General features: G+C 29.7%; 1 protein-coding gene across 1 annotated transcript; it reads left to right on the plus strand.

The window, feature by feature from the left end:
- The first annotated feature begins 16640 nt into the window (after nt 1–16640).
- On the plus strand, nt 16641–19450 carry LOC103491981 (protein LATERAL ROOT PRIMORDIUM 1). The gene is made up of 2 exons (XM_008452122.3): nt 16641–17605; nt 18939–19450. Exons 1-2 carry the CDS (start codon nt 17029–17031, stop codon nt 19283–19285), a joined length of 924 nt encoding a protein of 307 aa, XP_008450344.1. The 5' UTR covers nt 16641–17028; the 3' UTR covers nt 19286–19450.
- The last annotated feature ends 213 nt before the right edge of the window (nt 19451–19663 follow it).

A 19663-nucleotide genomic window follows, 5' to 3' on the forward strand; every position in this document is an offset into this window, starting at 1 on the left:
GTGAAGAACTTCCTAATTCATCCTTTCATGGAGAATCCTCTAAGTGTATGTATGAGGAGAATGATGTTGGAAATATCAAAGAAATGGTTGAAATTGCTTATGAGCAATATTCAAAGGATCCAAGTGGTTTTGAGAAATTGCTTAATGATGCTGAAAAGCCGTTATACGAAGGATGCAAAAAATTCACCAAGTTGTCTACATTAATGAAGTTGTATAACTTAAAAGTTAGACATGGATGGAGAATATCGATGGTTAATTGTTTATCAAAGTGAAGCTATCATTTACTTGTGCTTTGAAAATATCGATGGTTTTAGGAGAAATGTTTAGAAAATGTAGTAAAAGAGAAGAAAGGGATTGCTACTAGTGTACCACCGGTATCTCTTACGTCAAAGAAGAAGGTCGTAGAAGAAGAGGAAGTGAAAGAGGAGGAAGTGATTGCTACTACACCGATGACAAAAAATGAGGTAAATGTGAAGGTGGATTGTAAGCAAACAATTTTACGTATATGAGTTCTTAGATTGTTACTTACTTGTGTTAGGTAAAATCTTCAAGGCCGATGACAAAGGAGGTGGAAGTTACTAGTGAACCATCAAATTTACCAATACAATTGAAGTATATTCTTAGATATGCTGAAAGGGTAATGGTTGATGGGTCTAGTTTTTCATTTCAACTACCTCTTGAGTTATTTGGTATATCTCGAAAGAGTTATGTTTTGCGAGAAGATGTTATTGATTTTTGCAACATGCAAAAAGTTAAGACTTTATCAATGGTGGCTTATATTACGTAAGTAAATGTTACTTCTTCATGATATATATATTCACACTTTTTAGTTAGTAGTATGTTGATGTATGCAATTAAATGTTACTTCTTTATGATATATATATTCACAATTTATTGTAGGTACTTATACTCACTCATTATTGATTTAAAGAAGGTTTCAAAGTACGTTTTTGTAGATCCATCTCTTATTTCAGCTGGCCATAGTACTCGAGAGATTAGAGCTCGAAACCTTTGTAGTAGATTAATGACTTCCAAACAAGATCAACTGGTTATTGCTCCTTATAATCCTAGGTAAGTATAATTTTTATCAATTTAAACTTGCATTAGTATGAAAATACTAATTACTTGCATATTTATTTCATTTAGGGATCATTGGTCATTAGTAATTATTAATCCATATGATGATGTGGTGTACCATCTTGATTCCTTGAGAACAAGCTTCCGAGATGATATTAAATACGTAACGAATATGTAAGCTAACTATATTTATGTTTTTTTATTTTTAATCACTAAAGAAATTAGTTCATTTTAATTTATACTATACTTTGGGAAATGTAGGGCCTTGACGATTTTCCAATCTCAGAAGAATTTGAAAAAGACCAGAAAAACAACATTTTGGAAAGCGGTAAAGGTAAATATATTTATAAATTTATTTATAATTTAATTTAACACATAATCTAATATGCATTGTTATTTGGTTTTGTGTTATAGTGTTGTTTACAGGTAGGAACTGTTGAATGTGGATATTATGTCATGAGATACATGCGCGAAATCTTGAGCAAGGACACAAGCATTATTACTGATGCGGTATGTTTTTAAACTACTTACATTGTAACGTTATAAATACTATAATATGACTATTTTTTTAACAAAGTGTCTACTTGACTTTTTATGTTTTATAGATTGATACAAGAAACTTGTACTCACAGCTTAAATTGGATGAAGTACAAGTGGAGTGGGCTGAATTTTTATCCCGATACATATGATAGATACACCTAGATATGATCTTCTTCTTAATTTTGTAAATGGCTAACATAGGAGAATGCCCATAACATTTTTTGTGTAAACGTTTTGTTCATAGCCATTATACTTATAGATGATGCAATAGATGCAAGGGGATAGATACTTTAGTTTTGGTATACAAGATAGCTATTATTATTTGTCATATAAGAGGTAGCTATTATTATTGTTGATTTTGGAATAGGCCACAAATAGGAAATTTTAGTTGGCTATATTTGGATTGGAATTATGTAATCGTTGATGCCATTGGTGAGAACAAATGAAATTATTGTTGGTTTACTTAATTATTTTGTCATTTCTTGTTGCGTAACTATACTAGTTCTGAAAATTTTATTTTGTTGATGGATATGTTTTATTGAAACAAATGTACCTAATGCAAGAACCAGAAAATGAAAAATTTGTATATTTAATATATATTAATAAACAGTACTATACATAACGTTAAATATATGTCAAGTATACGATATTCCTTTACATGTAAAAACGTTAAGTATATGTTTACTTGACACGTATAAGGCGTCAACTATACAACATTACTTGACACATAAAAGGTGAACTTTGATGGATTACTTGACGTTAATACAGTGTCAAGTAAACATATACTTGATGGTTTTTTAGTGTCAAGTAAATGGATACTTGACGGTGGTTTAGTGTCAAGTAAACGTATACTTGACGGTGTTTTAGTGTCACGCAGACGTATACTTGATGGTTTTTAAGGGTCAAGTATACTTATACTTGACGGTGTTGTAGTGTCAAGTATACGTATACTTGACGGTTTTTTAGTGCCAAGTAATCAGACTATACTTGACAGTCGATTACTTGACGCATTTAAAAACGTCAAGTAAACGTGTACTCGACACTGTCTTAACGTCAAGTAATCCGATTTTTGTAGTAGTGAATCCTACTATATCAAACTGTTTTTACCTTGATATTACCCTTTACTGCTGTTGCTTATATGCTATGACAAAAGGAAATAGATATAACTAAGGTCATATGTGAATATTGCCTCTGCCTACATTTTATTTGCGCTCATAACTGAAGAATTTTCAATTGAAACTCTCTCTGTAAAATCATTTTCCAAGCAATATTTTAATTAGACTAAGTATGATAAGTTTGCGCACGTAACTTTTTCAGTTGATAAGATACACTTTTCTATATTAAGCTTATATATTTGTAATACGATGTACCGAGACTCTACCAAAGTGTTGCTTCGTTACTTGCTTGAAATACTTGAGTTGAATGGTAGACATTTCCTTGGGATATATGATTGAGTTGAAATTTTGGAACTGGTATCTATTTCAATAATGCTTAGATGCTTTCCAATTTAGGAGTTCCATGGGTGATTAAATTTTACATGTATTCAAGATAATTAACAATAACATAGTTGTTTTTCCATTGTTTCTTTTTCTCTCTTTCTCTTTCTGCTCATGATTTTAGCATCTGAGATCTGTTTGTTCTCTTTGAAAAATTGAGTGTTGGGATGAAAATGGACTAATTTGTGTTAGGATGAAGTACTTGATAAATGTAGAATGTAAACTCCATTACTTACGTTGTTTAGGTAGTGGAGAGTTTTTTATTAGTTTTATGCTGTCCATATATTTTATGTCTTGCCGATTTTTTTATTCAATAAAGGTGATGGCTCGAGGCTTTATTCATGTCAATTTGATAGAGAGCTAGAAACACTTGCTTGTTTTGGTTATATTTGATAGTTGTGAATGTCAAATTCTTTTCAGTTTTATCTTTCAGATGTTGAAGAGTTCTATTAACAATGTGATCCTGGTACATGCTTATACCTCTGTTTGCTTCTTCTTATCTTCTAAGCTACAAATTTATTGTAAATAAAGTTGAGTTGTGCGTTATTGTTATCTGAAAATATTTACTTTTGTCCCTATCTCCTTTCATTTAATATTCTGTGCATTTAATTTGTCCATTTTTTTTCTCGTCTCTTGTTCATCACAAATATTGGATTTTACATTCTTGATCTTAATTTTAGACTTGTAAAAATGATAAACTTTATATGAATTCCCATAAAGAAACGTGAGATCTCTAAAGAGGCCAAACCTTCTTCCTTCTTCCTTCTCTCTCTCACTTTCATTTTCTGTCCATAAAGCTTTGTTAATGTATTTTAATGTATAAAATGGAATTTGTGAATTTGTTGCCAGTAGAACATTTAAAATGGGAAAGAATCTGGCATAAGTTTGGAATCTATTATTTTGATTTTCCTTTACTGCAGGAATGATCAATATATGATCATGAATTAGCTTCCATTTACTTCGCTCCTTGATATACATGCCTCGTAGATTACGCATTTCAATTAGATATACATGTCTTGGTATTGTTGTTTAGGGCACTTAGTTAAATTCTGAAGTTTGGAGATAATATGTTTGTAGAGTTAGTAAATAGGGTTAAGTTCTTCATTTCCATGTTTTCAAATTCGATATGTTATATATCAAACTATTTCTTTTGTGGGTATAATAATTTTCATGAATACTAATTCATTTATTTTGCAAGTTTACTGATTATCGATACACAAAAACCATACTCACAGGCCGAGTTAGATGAGGTGCGGGTTGAGTTGTTTGACTTTTTGGGTTCATACATAAGATTTGCGACTTATTTGTGATTCTGAAGCAGGAAACTTTTTGTTGTGGCTGATTTTTTTGAATTGTTCATATGGAGGAGGGTTGATTGGTATACTTTTGAAACTTTTTGTTGTGGTAGTCATACTGAAACTTTTTTGATAGGTTATTTGTTCATAGGTGAATTGTTCATACGAAGGGGGGATGACAGGTGAATTGTTCTGAAACTTTGTTGTTGTAGCCATTCTGAAACTCTGATGGAATTCTATAATGGTTTTGTAAATGATAGGAATATTTGTAAAGTTTTAGAAATGATATGGCGAAAGGTTTTATATTTGAAGAATATTGTCGTTTATATGTATTTATGGAACAATTGTTGGACTACTATAGAAGAAAAAATGAGAGCATAATACAGGAACAAAAATATAATTGAATTACAATTAAAAAAATAGAAAAATGTTTGACAGTTTTAAAATGTCATAAACAATTGCATTATTGACGGTTTTTAAATGTCATAAACAGTAACTTTCTTGACGGTTTTTAAATGTCATGAAAAAACATACTCTTGACGGTTATCAAAATATTCTTGATGGTTTTTGTCATGGATACTCATATTCTTGACAGTTCTAAACTGTCATGAATATTTGTACTCTTGACGATTTTAAACTATCATGAAAATTTATATATTCAACAGTTTAAAACTGTCAACGTTCACTATTCTTGACAGTTTTACCAACCGTAAAAAACTTTGACAGTCTTCGCACTGGCTTCAATGACGGTTTTAAAATCATCCAGGATAATGATTCTTGACAGTTTAAAATCATCAAGAGAGTCTGTTTTTATAGTAGTGTTAATAGAATGTGATATTTTATAAATATTTTTAGTATTTTTTCCGATTTCAATAATTTCCCTTCAATAAAACTTTCTTTTTTTTTTAATGAAGTTTCTACCTCAACTAATATGTCTGCTTTCCTACCAAAGGTTTTAACAAAAACAAAATAAAATTTTAAAAATTATCTATAAATAACCATTTGGAATTTTCGAAGAAAAAACCTAAGTCTACTTCCTCTCATTTTGGTTTCGAGGTTTTCATATTTCATAAGTAAAAGATTTCAAATTTAGCCGAATTTTTAAAACAAAATCTAATTTTTAAGAAAAAAGATTTTAAGAACTAAATATAAGAACTTGTTAAAAGTATAGAGATTAAATTGAAATTTGAGCGTAGAGGTACTGAAATTAAATAAATTTCAAAAATACAAAACACAAAAACTTCCTTCTAACTTTCACGTTTATTTGTCTAATAGACCTTTCAATTTTAAAAATATCAATTAGGCCATTGAAATTTAAATTTAAATTTAAATTTGTATCCCATAGATTCTTAATTAACACAAACTCTCAATATTTTGTAAAATAATAAATCTAATAGACATAATACTAAAATTTTGTTTTCTAACATGTCATTAAATATTCAACTTTTGTTTCTTATGTTCGTGATATTTTTTTTTTAAAAAAGTGAACCTAAAAAAATAGTTTATTAAAAAATCGAAACTTCAAAAACATAACAAATACAAAATCCTAAGTTTAGAAATTCCTTAGATGCTTTTAAAAGTCGAATTAGTTAATTAATTTGATATAAACGAGTTATTAACTATTTAATTAATCTAAACATAACTATTCATTAAAAAAAACGTGAAAAGTTTTATAAATATAACAAAATAACAAAATATTTACGGCTCATATAACAAAATCAAAAAGTGCATGGAGTCGACTATTTTTTATAAATATTCCAAATTTGCATTTTCTTTCAATCTTCTTTCTTTTGCATTTTTTTTTCCTATACATCATCTTTTTCTTTTCTTCTACAATTTTTTTAAAACTGTTATTTGATCGTGTATCAAATATAAAATATCTATATTTTTTAATTTTTTTAACTTTTATTTGGTTATTTACGATCATGTGTCAAATATTGAAAAAAAATTGTTGAGATATTGGGTAGTCAAATCTAAACGATCATGTACACAAAATAGTCAAATCTAAACGATCGTTTAACAAATAATATTTAAAAAAACTGTTGAGATTTGGCTACCCAAATCTAAACTATCGTGTGTCAAATCAAAACGATCATGTAATAAACAATCTTGAAAAAATTATTTAAATTTGGCTAGATTTAAATGATCAAATCTAAACGATTGTGTACCAAATATAGATAATCATATACCGAATCGAAACGATCATGTATCAAAAAGTCTTGAAAAAAATCGTTTAAATTTGGCTATCCAAATTTAAACGATCAAATATAAATGATCGTGTAGTAAATAATCTTAAAAAATCGTTTATATTTGGTTACCTAAATTTAAACGATCAAGATCGTGTACCAGATAATGGTCAAATCTAAAGCATAGAGGTCAATTAATCACGGGACATTTTTGGTATTTTCCAATATAGGTCCGTAGACTTTTTTCACTTTCGAAATTATTCTATATAGTTTAAGTATTTTGATGTTTTGCTATGCTTTTTTAAAAGACAAAAAAAAAAAAAAAAATGCTATGTAAACCATAAAATAGAATAATAATTAATTGATGCAAAGTATCTATAGAGTAGCTTTTGACTACAAAAATCAATAATAAGAGAATCTTATATTCATGGTATTATTGAAAGCATAAGAGAAAATTAGGTTAAGAAATTCAAAGTTTTGAATCTTCAAATAGAGTTTCCCTTTTATTCTAAAGGGAATCTTCAAATCAAATTGAATGGTTGAAATTGGGTAGAACATGCAATTTTTATTAGCCCTTTAAAATGTTGGACATCCAGATTCATTATTTGACTATATTCTATCTTTTCTCTTTTCAATCTTTGCTTAGTCCCATCTCATGGGGATTCTACCAATTTGAAATCATACATTATGTGGTTCATATCATCATTTTATAAAGTGTTAGCTTTTCTATTTTTATATGTCTATCTTAATATAAGAAAAACAAGAAAGGAAGCTTCATTTCCTCATTAAATTAAAATATATGACAAAAGTATAATGTTGCCATGATTCCTTCATGTATGGTTTAAATATGCTTACTTGTTGCTAAAGTTTCTTGTGCAATTGTTGCCCTTTGGCTTAAACTACAAATTTTGACACTTTGTCCAATCACATATAGTTATATTTGGACATGACCCAATGTCTTAATTCTTAGTCTTGTCAAGTCATTTTTCAAAAGTCACAATCATGTTGATTAAAGGGTTAAAATACATGTGAGATGAAAATGATGCAAAAAAGAGTGAGTTTACATTGCTTTTCAAAAATCAATCACCTTGGATGATTCTTATTTCTTACTTAGAGGATGTTTGAAGTAAAGAGTGACTTATAATAGTCAGGAGATTATAATAGTTAACATTTGAGGATTAATGGTTATTATTCATTTCTAAAGCAAGGGTTACTTGACCCACAACAAGTTATACATAATATTACTATCAATTCCAAGAACAATTAATATAAAAAGTTATTAGAATATAATATAAAGTTTCATAACTTGATTAAGTGCAATACTAACTATATTTAGGAGACATTTTATTTAAGGAAAGATATTTTCGCTAATGAATAGGAAAGTGTAACTCTACAATGTTATACTTACCTATAAGAATAAAGCTTTTACAATGGCACGAACAACCTAATTTAGTGAAAGAATACTTTGGATCCTCTTAAAGTGGGAGACTCCTTCTCAATGATAGCTTCAATATTTCTAATGTCAAATCAAGATCACTTCACTTGATATACTTAGGCTCTCTTTTAACCTGACCCTTCTCTAATAGGACTAATTCTTCAATATGATCAAGAAAAAAAAAACCAAGATCTAGATACTTTACCCCAAGAAACTACACACCACTTGTTTTTCTAAAGTGATAACCCTTAAACGACGAAAATAGGCTCCACATAATAGACCCTCCTTAAGTATATATCTAAAACAAAAGGAAAGGATCAAACTATTTCCACAGTCAATCGTGCCAAAGAAGGAAAAAGTTATCAAGAATAAAACTAGACAATGGTAAAGGAAAATATTTCCAGCTGAAAACTGCGTTGTGTAGAATATCATATAGAACATCTCGATGACAATTAAGAATAATCAAACCACCATTATCCACTAATCACACAAAAAAAATGTAGCTAACACTGAAGAACTAATTCTTTACTATAAGTTTTGAAAGAATTGAAACCAAATCAAAAGTACAAGTTATGGTTTGCCAAACTCAACATGTCTTAGAGGAAAATGACATAGAATGATATCAATAATGTTAAGAACTTCCATATGTATGTAGTGCTTTGACTAACTTCTTTGACCAATTTTGTTAAACATGAATCTTTGAGATTATAATTTGGTATTATATTTACTGAGATATGTTCACATGTACTACTTTCTTTAGCATTCGACTTTAAGATTATCTTGTTTTTATTTGGATATTGTGTTGGAGTATTAAAATGATTAAATTTATCATAATTCATCCCTTAAACTTTAGAGTTAATTATAATATTGATGATTTAACGGTAGTAGAGTAAAAGGTATTGTGTTTGAGCCTTCCATTTTTCTTCCTTGAGATTAATATTGATTTTAATTTGTTAAGTTTTTCTATATATTTTCAACCACGTGTCGAAATTAGGTATAATTAAAATGACCAATAAACCAAAAAGTTACCTACCTAAAAATTAAAATCACTCGAAATTAAAATCACTCATGGTTCTTCTATGACCATGATCATTATTGACACTCATATTTAGGATGCAATAGATCAATGTTGGTGAAAAGTCAATGATAATTATTGACACAACTTTAATTATACCCTTACCCACTCATTGTATTACGACTATATAAAATAATAAATTCGTCTTCAATAATTACTAAAGCATAAAAAATGTAAATAGGTAAATAGTTAAATATTCACACGTATACGAGTCAAAACATCTTCCATACTTTTCTCTAGTTTCCAAATCAGTACGTGTTGATCTTACAACACAAAATCTACATTTTAATAACTTAACATTTATTAAACGACTTGAGATAGTATGTATTACCATTATCAAACGGAAACAAAATTTATTTGTTAGCATATTTGGCAAAAACAGATACTTAAATATATTAAAGTTTCATTATTGTTTTTTCATAAATAAGAGTTGTATGTTTCTCGATTGTTGTTCCATTTAAATATAAAGAGAATTGTGGCTTAATTGTGAATGTACCCTTGATTTTGTTTCTTTATTTATCAATCCCTAATTACTTTTATACGGTGGTATCGAATCATTACAATCTTGTTTAGAAATTTTGAATTTACATCCTTAAACATTGAAACGGTCAATTAAAATCATAAACTGATGATCGTATCAATTTAAATTTTTAACTTCTAAAATTGTATTAATTAACAATATCTTTTTACTTTGTTTGGATATCGTGTAAAAATATATAATTGTTTCGAGTTAAACTTCTAAATATTGTAATTAAAGAATATTTAGACCGTCTATTTATATTAAATTTGAAACTTAATTCTACATTTAATTCTTACGTGTGCGTGTAGACTTCTTCAAATGTCAGATTAATAAAATAAAAAATTAGAATTGGTACATAGAAAATTTTCAAAGAAAATCTTAATTGAAAGTTTAAACTTATTTGGCTATGAAAGTTTAATTGGTTAATCGATAAAATTATAAGTTTCACGATATGTTAATCCAAATAGAATTTAAAATGGTATAAAGTGATAAAGTAATAAAAGTGTAGGTCTTAAGTTACTACAATTACTAGTCCATAAATATAAACATAATTGGTAAGACCTCTAAAATTTAGAAATAGATATATTGAGTCTTTTATGTGAGACACATCCATGGTGGAAAGAACACATAAATAGTGGTATTATCATAGTCCACAAAGGAGAACTTGTATTTGAAAATGTTCAATGATATAATTCAAAGAGTCATCCAATTATGGAGATTCAGTCGTTTTCTTTTAATATTACGATAATTATGGTATAGGGAGATCGAACCTCTAATTTTAAAGAGAAAAGATTACGTCAATTACTTTTGATCCAAACTCAAAAGATTTTGATTTATAAATTTACATAAATATAATCAATATTTTTATTGGGAATTATATTAACCAGCCTTAATTAATTATCTTATTCTATATGAGTGTTACCCTGTGGAGTATGTTGGAAAAAATCAAAACATACAAGTGCTTAGCATTTTGTATCGTTCATCTTTACATCAATAGTATATATCAAACATAATTTGATCATATTTAAGTGTAGTACTATGCATATAAAATTTCCAAAAGATTATTAATCTTTTTAGCAAAAATTAAATAAATAGATCCATGTTTTTACAATTGGTTTATAAGAACCAAAAATGTGTCCTTTACTTTTTCTTTTATCAAATAATTGGTACTACAGATAATAAATATTAGTTATTGGTATCAATTCATTAAAATCTTGTCTCAAAAAGTCTTTTTTTATTATTACTATTATTAAAATATTTTCTGACCTATAAATTATTGTGTGTGTTTGGTACGTGGGAATAATATTGGAGTGTTATTTATTTAATATTCAATATTTATTTATTTTATTTATATATTTAAAAATTTTCAAGGGATCTTTGGAACCCTCAATTATTTGAATGTATTATAATTGAGATGTAAAAGCATGAGAATTTGGAAAATAAAAATTTGTTTATTAAAGATTTGGTTGATTCATTCCACTCAATTACCCATTTAATTTGCTTTTCCGGCTTGTATTTAAATATTAACAAATTAAATAAAATATAGCAAAATTTTAGATAACAATAGATTACATAAACTCACATATTAGTTTATCATATTTAGGATGATATTTTATTATATTTAAAATAAATTAACAGTGTTGTGATCGTTTAAAATAATTTTTGTTACTTTTTAATTTTTACTCTAATTAAATCACAATGATAACATCAATTATTTATTTCAATTTATACTTTTAAAATAAAAACAATCAGATTTACAATTTAACTATCAAATTATGAAATAAAGAGATTAAATTGAAATCAAACTTTCTTACTTACCAACTAAAAAGATTTTTTTTCCTAAATTCTAAAAACATTAAATATATAGGGGGAAATAGTAATTGGCTTGAACTATGCTATTGGTAGAAAAATACATATCAAGTAGTCACTTATTTAGTAAATTATTTCACATAATTATCATCCAACTTTACAGTTGCCAAAATATACTAAAAATAAAATTATTTTGGTAATAATTATTTGACTTAATTTACTACAATAATTATATATAAAAATGATAATAAATGAGATGAAAACTACTTGTACCACCACAAATCTCAAAGTTTTGATAATTGAAAAATATAATAGCTGGGAAGGGTTTTTGGGTGAGTTAAGGGTTCAATTTGTTGGACAAAAATTGCATTTCTAGAAAAGAGAAAGACACAAGTAGACCTAAGGATGAAAGAGAGAGAATCAGAGTAGAGAAAGGATTATTGAAATATGCCAATAAATAACAAATAATAATAATAACAATAATAATAATAATAATAATAAACAATTATAAGTTTGGAATTTAATATTTTAAAAGAAGCCACAACTACAAGGCCACATAACTATATCACTCTTCAATCACCAATTTGACAATCTTTTTTTTTTTTTTTTTTTTTTTTTGTTGGAATGTAATTAATGGAAGGGGGTGATAGCTTTTTTTTTTTAATGCATGACAATTCAAGAGAAACAAAATGTAAAATGTTGAGCTTTGTAACTTAAGGAACATCATTGTATTAATCTAAATTCTAAGCTTTCCATTTTTCACACTTGCACACGACTTTTAATGAATGTAAATGGTGCTGTAAAATTAGAGAGAAATATGGAAATCACATAAATAGTTAGATTGTAGTTAGCTTTCGACATGTTATACTTCTATTTCTTAAGATTAGAGTTTGATTTCAATTCAGTACATAGGTTTCACGATATTACAATTTTACTTTTTTTTTTTTTTTGATAAAGGATACTTCATTTCCACTTCATTAAAAATAGAGCGATTAGTACAGGAAGCGGAGAAAAGGGCTAGAGAGAAGCCCTATTTTACAAAGGCAGAAATGTTTAACGCTATGGAGCAACAATCATAATTTGAAAATAATTTAGATTTGCAGCTCCATATATAAACCGGTTTGTGCGAGGATGTCTTCCCAAAGATCTTGAGAATCTTTTTCCTGTTGCTTGAAGATTCTATTGTTTCTTTCCAGCCAAATCTTCCAAAGGAGAATAGCACTGGTATTGAATGTTATTAGTCCTTTTTGAGTTCTTATGTTAAGGGAGCAAATGTTCTGAGCAAGGGACTGCACATCATTTGGAGTACTAGTCCATTTGAGGAGAGCTTTGGCCTTACTCCATAACTGCTGACTATAGGGGCAATGGATGAAGAGATGATTTATGTCTTCTTGGCTCTTGTTGCACATATAATACCAGTTAGGACTGAGGGCCCAATTTGGTAAACGTTTCTGCAGGCGATCAACTGTATTAATGCAGCCATGGATGAGCGTCCAGATGAAAAATTTACACTTTTTTGGAAACTCCACCAATGTCCAGTTTTATCACAAAACCTCTTTCTTTTTTATTTCTCCAGAAATCCAAAGCTTCATTTGCAATAAGAATGGCCTCTGTAATTTGTCTTCCTTTGACGAAGGCCATTTGAGACTCAGAGATCGTATCGGGGAGAGTTTGTTTCAATCTATCAGCCAAAGCCTTTGCGATTAATTTGTAGATAGCCGTGGTGAGGCTGATGGGCCGAAAGTCTGCAACTGTCTCACAATTTTCTTTTTTGGCTATAAGGGTAATGAGAGTTTCATTGACAACTTTATTGATGGTATGGTTGCTATGAAAATCCTTGAAGATATCACAAATGTTTTGCTTCATAAAGGACCATGACTTTTGTAGGAAATCCATCGTAAAACCATCTGGACCTGGAGCTTTATTCTTTGCAAAGGACTTTAAAGTGAGCCAAATTTCAGCTTCATTGAAGGGTTTGTCCAACAAGCCACTGTTGGTGTTGGAGATGGGGCACCAATCGAGATTATCAATAAACAGATGGCTGTTTCTGTTGTCTGTATAGATTTCTTCAAAATGTTGAATGAAGGCATCGACAATGTCACTGTCATTTAGGCAATTCTGTCCACTGTTGTTTATTATCTTGGAGATCAAACACTTTTTTTGCCTTGCTGTGCAAATTTTGTGGAAAAAGGAAGAATTTTCATCACCTTCATGGACCCATATTCTTTTGCATTTTTGGGCCCATATTACAATTTTACTTTTAAAGTTTGAGTTTTGTTTTATCTTGGTCCTTATGATTTAAGATTTACATTACCATCACAAATCCTTGTAAAACTAGAATTTATGGTTCTTAACATTAATGGTAGCAATTATTTGCCATGGGTTCTTGATGCTGGGGTGCATCTCGTTGCCATGAATCTCAAAGATACAATAAAAATGGATGCATTTGAGGCTACAAGATTTTAAATTAGTAGGTGATTACAATTCTGAATTATTTTGATTACAGTAAACTTCCTTTGATATTTCGATAGACACTAGCATCACCAAAGTCCCCTTCCCATCTTACAAGAGCTTGAAATGAGTGGGAGCTTGAGTTGTGACACTCTAAGCCCCAAATTCAGACCCCTAACAGTCTCTTGCATCCCTTGCGACCTAGCAACATAATCCTTACTTGTCTTAAAGGCTCTTTAGAGTGAAAGTCGTCCCACAAACCAACACAAGTCCTTTCAACATGTTTTGTCCTCACTCACATGCATAATTAGGAAAACTCCCAGAAGGTTACCCAACGTAGAGTTGTTCTGAGCTAAGCATGCTTAACTTTTGAGTTCCTATGATCGAACCATAAAAAAAAAGGTGCACCAACCTTACTTTAATATCTTTAGGATCTCTCTTATCCAGATGTGATATCAATTCATTCATGTCCCCCTCCTAAACTCAAGGTGTTAAATGCCAACCAACTGCCACTTAGTTCGTCCTGAATAATATCTTACTAAGAGAGGTTCCTCTCTGACACCATTTGTAACACTTCAGGCCCAAAATTTAGAATTTGGATACCCAATATTCTTCTGCATCTTTGCAACTTGGCAACATCATCCTCACTTATGTTAAAGGCTTGTGAAAGTGAAAGTCATCCCCACAAACCAACACGAATCCTTTCAGCATGCTTAATCCTCACTCACATGCATCATAGGAAAATTCTCAAAAGGTCATCCAACATAGAAAACTTTTTCGAGATAAGCACGCTTAACTTTGGAGTTCCTATGATCGAGCCACAAAAAGTAAGATACACTTTGTTGGTATAGGTAGTAACTTTTAATTTTTTTAAGTCTTTCTTAACCTTACTTTCATGTCTTTAGGATCCCTCTCATTAAGATTTGATATTGATTCATTTATGTCCCTCTCTTCTAAATTCATGGTGTTACTTCGAGCCTTCGAAAGTTGAAAAACTTCGGTCTTCAACAGTTGAGATTGTTAGTTTTCAAGATGTGGGAGTTTCGGTATTTGGACCTTGGAAGCTTAGGTCTTCAAAGTTTTGGTATGTGTGTTTTGACCTTTAGAGCTTTAGAGCGTCGATATTCAGAATTTGAGAGCTAGAGGTTTAAAGCTTCAATCTTCAAAACTTGAGACAAGTTATATTCTTTAGACTTTCAAAGTTTCTTTCTTTAGATACTGAGGATTTTAAAGTTACTGTCTTCATAACCTGAGAAGAATTATATTCTTAAGATCTTTAGTGCTTAAATCTTTAGAACCGTAGATCTTTAAGAGCTTTTAGTGTTCAGTTCTTTTAACCACTCATTTTTCTTCTTCCTAAAATGAAGGTGTTGAACCTCTATTTTTAGAGGTTTCTCATGGACTTTAAATGGGCGTAGACCCAATTGCTTGTTGGGATTCGACTTGACTCAACATATCTTGTTTGACCCAAAATGTCATTGTGAACTTGAATTGTGTCAAGTGAGAAATTTTAATTACTCGACTCCATCCAATTTATAATTTCCACAATCGACTTAGCTTCTGTTATGATGATGTAAAAAAATTACCAAAATTTCTCATTGAACAAACTTTGAGGTTTGTTCAATGTTAGTCTCTATGTTTTTAAAACATCCTAATCTTAAATTTAGTCCATCAATATTTTTTTAAAAATTAGTTAAATAATAATAACAATATATTCATGCAATGAAAAGAAAATATATAAATATGTTTTCAAAATTTTTAGTAAAAATGTTAATCGATGCCAATTGTTTTTTAAATAACCAAAATCAACAATGAATGAACATTGTGACTAAAGTTAACATTTATTGAAAGTCGTTCGAATAAAATTAAAATTTTATAGATATGTCAATATTTGTACATTTTCATATTTTAGATATCGACATGAAGAGTGAATTGATATACCCATTGCATCGAACAAGAAAACCATGAAACATAAAAAAAAAAAAAAAAGAACAATGTGTAGAATATAAATAAGAAAAAAATAGAACATTTGATAAAATATTTACACTTTATAGAAAAATAAGTGTATGTTATTTGTCTTTTGGTGATTTTGTTCTATAGATTGTAAATAATTTGTCAAACTTTTCTATTTTTGAAAAAACCCTATAAATAATAGACATTTGTATTGATTTAAATTTTATGAACTATTTATTTACTAATAGAAATTTATTTTTATAACTTATTTTCATAAATAACACCCATATTTTATCAATAGGGTCTTTTGAGACAATAGTCATACAAGATTATAATAATCACTTCTAGCTACAGTTAATACTATTTAAAAAAATCTTTAATTAGTTACAATAAACACTATTTCAAAACCCCTCATTTGCTACAATATTTACTATTTGCTACAATTTTTACTATTTGACTTTCATAATTTTTTATTCTTTGCTACAATATTTACTATTTTCTTTTCAAACTAAAATAATTCATACCACAAACACATACTATTATAATTTGACACTAAAATAATCTAGATCCCAAATACAAACTATTATAAATAAAATTATAGCATCCTAACTCACTCGTTACCTCAAACAATCTCTTGGATATTTCAAACTATAGAGTACAAAATAATATTTTATAAAAAATAATAATACGATCGTGTAAAAGAGTACAATTATGTACAAGTGAGATTGTGACAAGATTTTTAGAAAGAAAAAGAAAAAGGTAATAAGAAAAGAATAGAAAAAAAGAAAAAGAAAAAGTTGGCGATGACATTAATGGCTGCTGGTGATACTCTGAAAACTACAAAACCACTTTTTAGTGTTTCTTCAAATTCATTCACAAACCAAATTCATCCTCTCTCAATTTCTCAATTCTCCTTCTCTCAAGATTACCAAATAAATAAATAACATTTCATAGATCCATGTTGCTTCATCAGTAAACCTTAGATCAAATTTAGATCTTTTTTTATATTAAAAAAAAATCAATTTAGGGTTTTTGTTCCTCTCTGCCAGAGATTCACCAGCTGTGGCTGCCGCACGCCGTCTTCCTTCCGATTCCGGTGCCTTCGCCGACTGGGTGGCTCCTCCCTCTGCCATCGTCGCCGATGAACTCTCCCTCGGTTTCAATTCTGCCTCCTCCATTCCATCACCCCGGATGTGGCCCTCATCCAGACCCCTCACTATCGGTTATAACCACACGCCGGCGCCGACGCCGGATATGGTGGGTCTCATGGCCTCAGGCTTCGGAGTCGGCGTTAGCGTTTTGCCTCTCCTTACCGGCCTCGCGCCGTCAAGTGTAGGAATTGAAGAAGCTAACTTAATGATCAGCCGTGGCGGCGGCGGCGATGAAGGTGGGGGGGGAATTCAATTCAATGGGAATAATTTAGATGGGTTTGGGATTTTGGGAGGTGGGTCGAGTTTGAATTCGGGCGTCGGAACTTGCCATGATTGTGGGAACCAAGCCAAGAAAGATTGTAGTCACCGGCGGTGCCGGAGCTGCTGTAAAAGCCGTGGATTTGATTGTTCAACTCACGTGAAAAGCACGTGGGTGCCGGCAGCTAGAAGGAGAGAACGTCAGATGATGGGTGCGGCGTCGGATGCAGCGGCCGGCGGGACGTCGTCGGGGTCTACGTCCGGCGGGAAGAAGCCGAGGTTGATTGCTTCACAGACGACTACCAATTCTCATACTTCCACTTCAAATACTCCAACACCAAGCTTTGACGCTTCCTCAGGTCATATTCTTCTTTTCTCTCTCTGTCTTTTATGTGATTTAATATTTCATCTAAAATAAAAATATTAAAAATTATTTCAAATATTTAAAATATTTACAAATAAATTGGATGATACATATTTAGACTTTCATCCGCATTTATCGATGTCATTAATAATAGATTGTGATAGAAGTTTATCACATCTATAAATAATAAAATTTAAAATATTGTTATATTTTGGTATATTTTGTTGTATTTGAAGATACATTAAAAGAACCATGGATCTTGAATTGCAGCTATTTTTTTTTTCATTATTCAAATTACACTATAGATGAAGTTCAAAATATTTATAAAAGGAAAATTGACGATCAAAGATGAGTTGCACAGCAATGAATAAAATTCACAGTTGGATATAAACAACCTATGGTTTCTGATTTTATTTTGTAATTTTTTTGTTTTCAATATTTAGTAAAAAAAGTCACATGTAGGAGCTAATTGTCTAAAAAGAATTAGTTCTTTTTTTTTCTCTTAGTTTGTAGAAGACTAGAACTTTGTTGAATTCTTATATATAACGGATAATAAAGTAAACGAACTTCTACGTGAAATGGTGTTTATTAGTTTTTTTTTTCCTCCAAAAATAAATAAAACTATTTTAAGCTTAAATAGTTAATAAATGGACTTTACAGTTCAAATGATTGACTTGTATTTTATTTTGATCTTAGTGTTTATTTATTTGAACTTACATAAAAAGAAGGAAAAAAAGGGTAGCACACACATATTTTTGGTACTTTTTATCTTTTATCTTTCAACAAATGAATGATATATTTTGATTGCTTCAAGATCTGCCAAGTGAAGCTTAGGATGAGTATTAAGACGCAAAATAATACTAACAAAAACAACCAAATTAGTTACTTATTATTATTTTTTAAAAAAATTTATAATATACCTTATCTTTTCCTTAAAAAAAAAATAATAGATACAAATATATGTCACTTATGCTATATTCTATTAATTTTAATTCATATATATATACTTTTTCAAATTACATAAATTATTAGTTTAATATTGTCTGAGAAATCTACAAGGACTTTCAGTTTTAAGGGTAAGGTTGAATTCGTTAACTTTAAAACTATCTACAATAAATTTTTAGATTATATATTTAGTGAATTTAATTTTAAATTTTAAAACATATTCAAATATTCAAATTTTCTTAATACAAAATGGTTAAGAACTTTTTTGCAGAACCAAACTTATAACTAAACCTTTATTCTTTCAATTTATTCTAAAGAAGAAGATGATGGAAAATATATTCCTTTTTTTGGTTGTTTTGTGTTAACTTTAAGCAACAATGCAGCCGCTGATATGAGTAGTAAAAAGGCAAAAAAGCTGCCGGAACAAATCCGAGCGCCGGCGGTGTTCAAATGCGTCCGGGTAACAGCAGTGGAGGGCGGCAGTAGCGGCGGAGGGAATGAATATGCATATCAAGCCGTCGTGAAGATCGGCGGCCATGTTTTTAAAGGTTATTTGTACGACCATGGAGTAGAAGCTAGAGATGGGTTTCCGACGATGTCGAATTTGCATCTTGGAGATGGCGGTTCAACTTCGTCACCGGTCATTGATCCTTCTGATGTTTACGGCAGCTCCGCCACCCGCGGTGGGGGACTGGCTGGGGGCTCTGGCTATGGAAATTCCATAAATTGATCCATATTGTTTAAACATTTTAATTTCAATGTTTGGTTTATAGCTTTTGAATTTGTTTAGTGGAAAAATAAGGAATAGAAGAGAAGCTCTTACTTTATGCATGGTTTATTTTTATTTGTATATTTATATTGCTTACAAATATAAATATATTCTATTAATATTTCATTTTGAAGGCTTAAAGTAAATTTAATTTATTTTATTCTTTAAATTTTTAGAAAGATCTATGGCAATAGGTAAACATCACTGTTTGTTAATAACATAAATGAATTTTAGAATATAAAGATTTGAACTCTTCTCTACAATAAAAGAGCTAGGTTGATATATATGCTTGACCTAGTATGAATTACATTAGAATATATATGTGTGTGTGTGTGTGTT

Source organism: Cucumis melo, chromosome 2, assembly GCF_025177605.1.
Source record: "Cucumis melo cultivar AY chromosome 2, USDA_Cmelo_AY_1.0, whole genome shotgun sequence".
Lineage (NCBI taxonomy): Eukaryota > Viridiplantae > Streptophyta > Magnoliopsida > Cucurbitales > Cucurbitaceae > Cucumis > Cucumis melo.

What these genes read in the sequence shown, in the direction of transcription:
- LOC103491981 (XM_008452122.3), top strand. Translation starts at nt 17,029, where the DNA reads ATGTGGCCCTCATCCAGACCCCTCACTATCGGTTATAACCACACGCCG. An exon ending in AAGCTTTGACGCTTCCTCAG is followed by an intron (nt 17,606 to 18,938) that starts GTCATATTCTTC and finishes GCAACAATGCAG; the next exon opens with CCGCTGATATGAGTAGTAAA.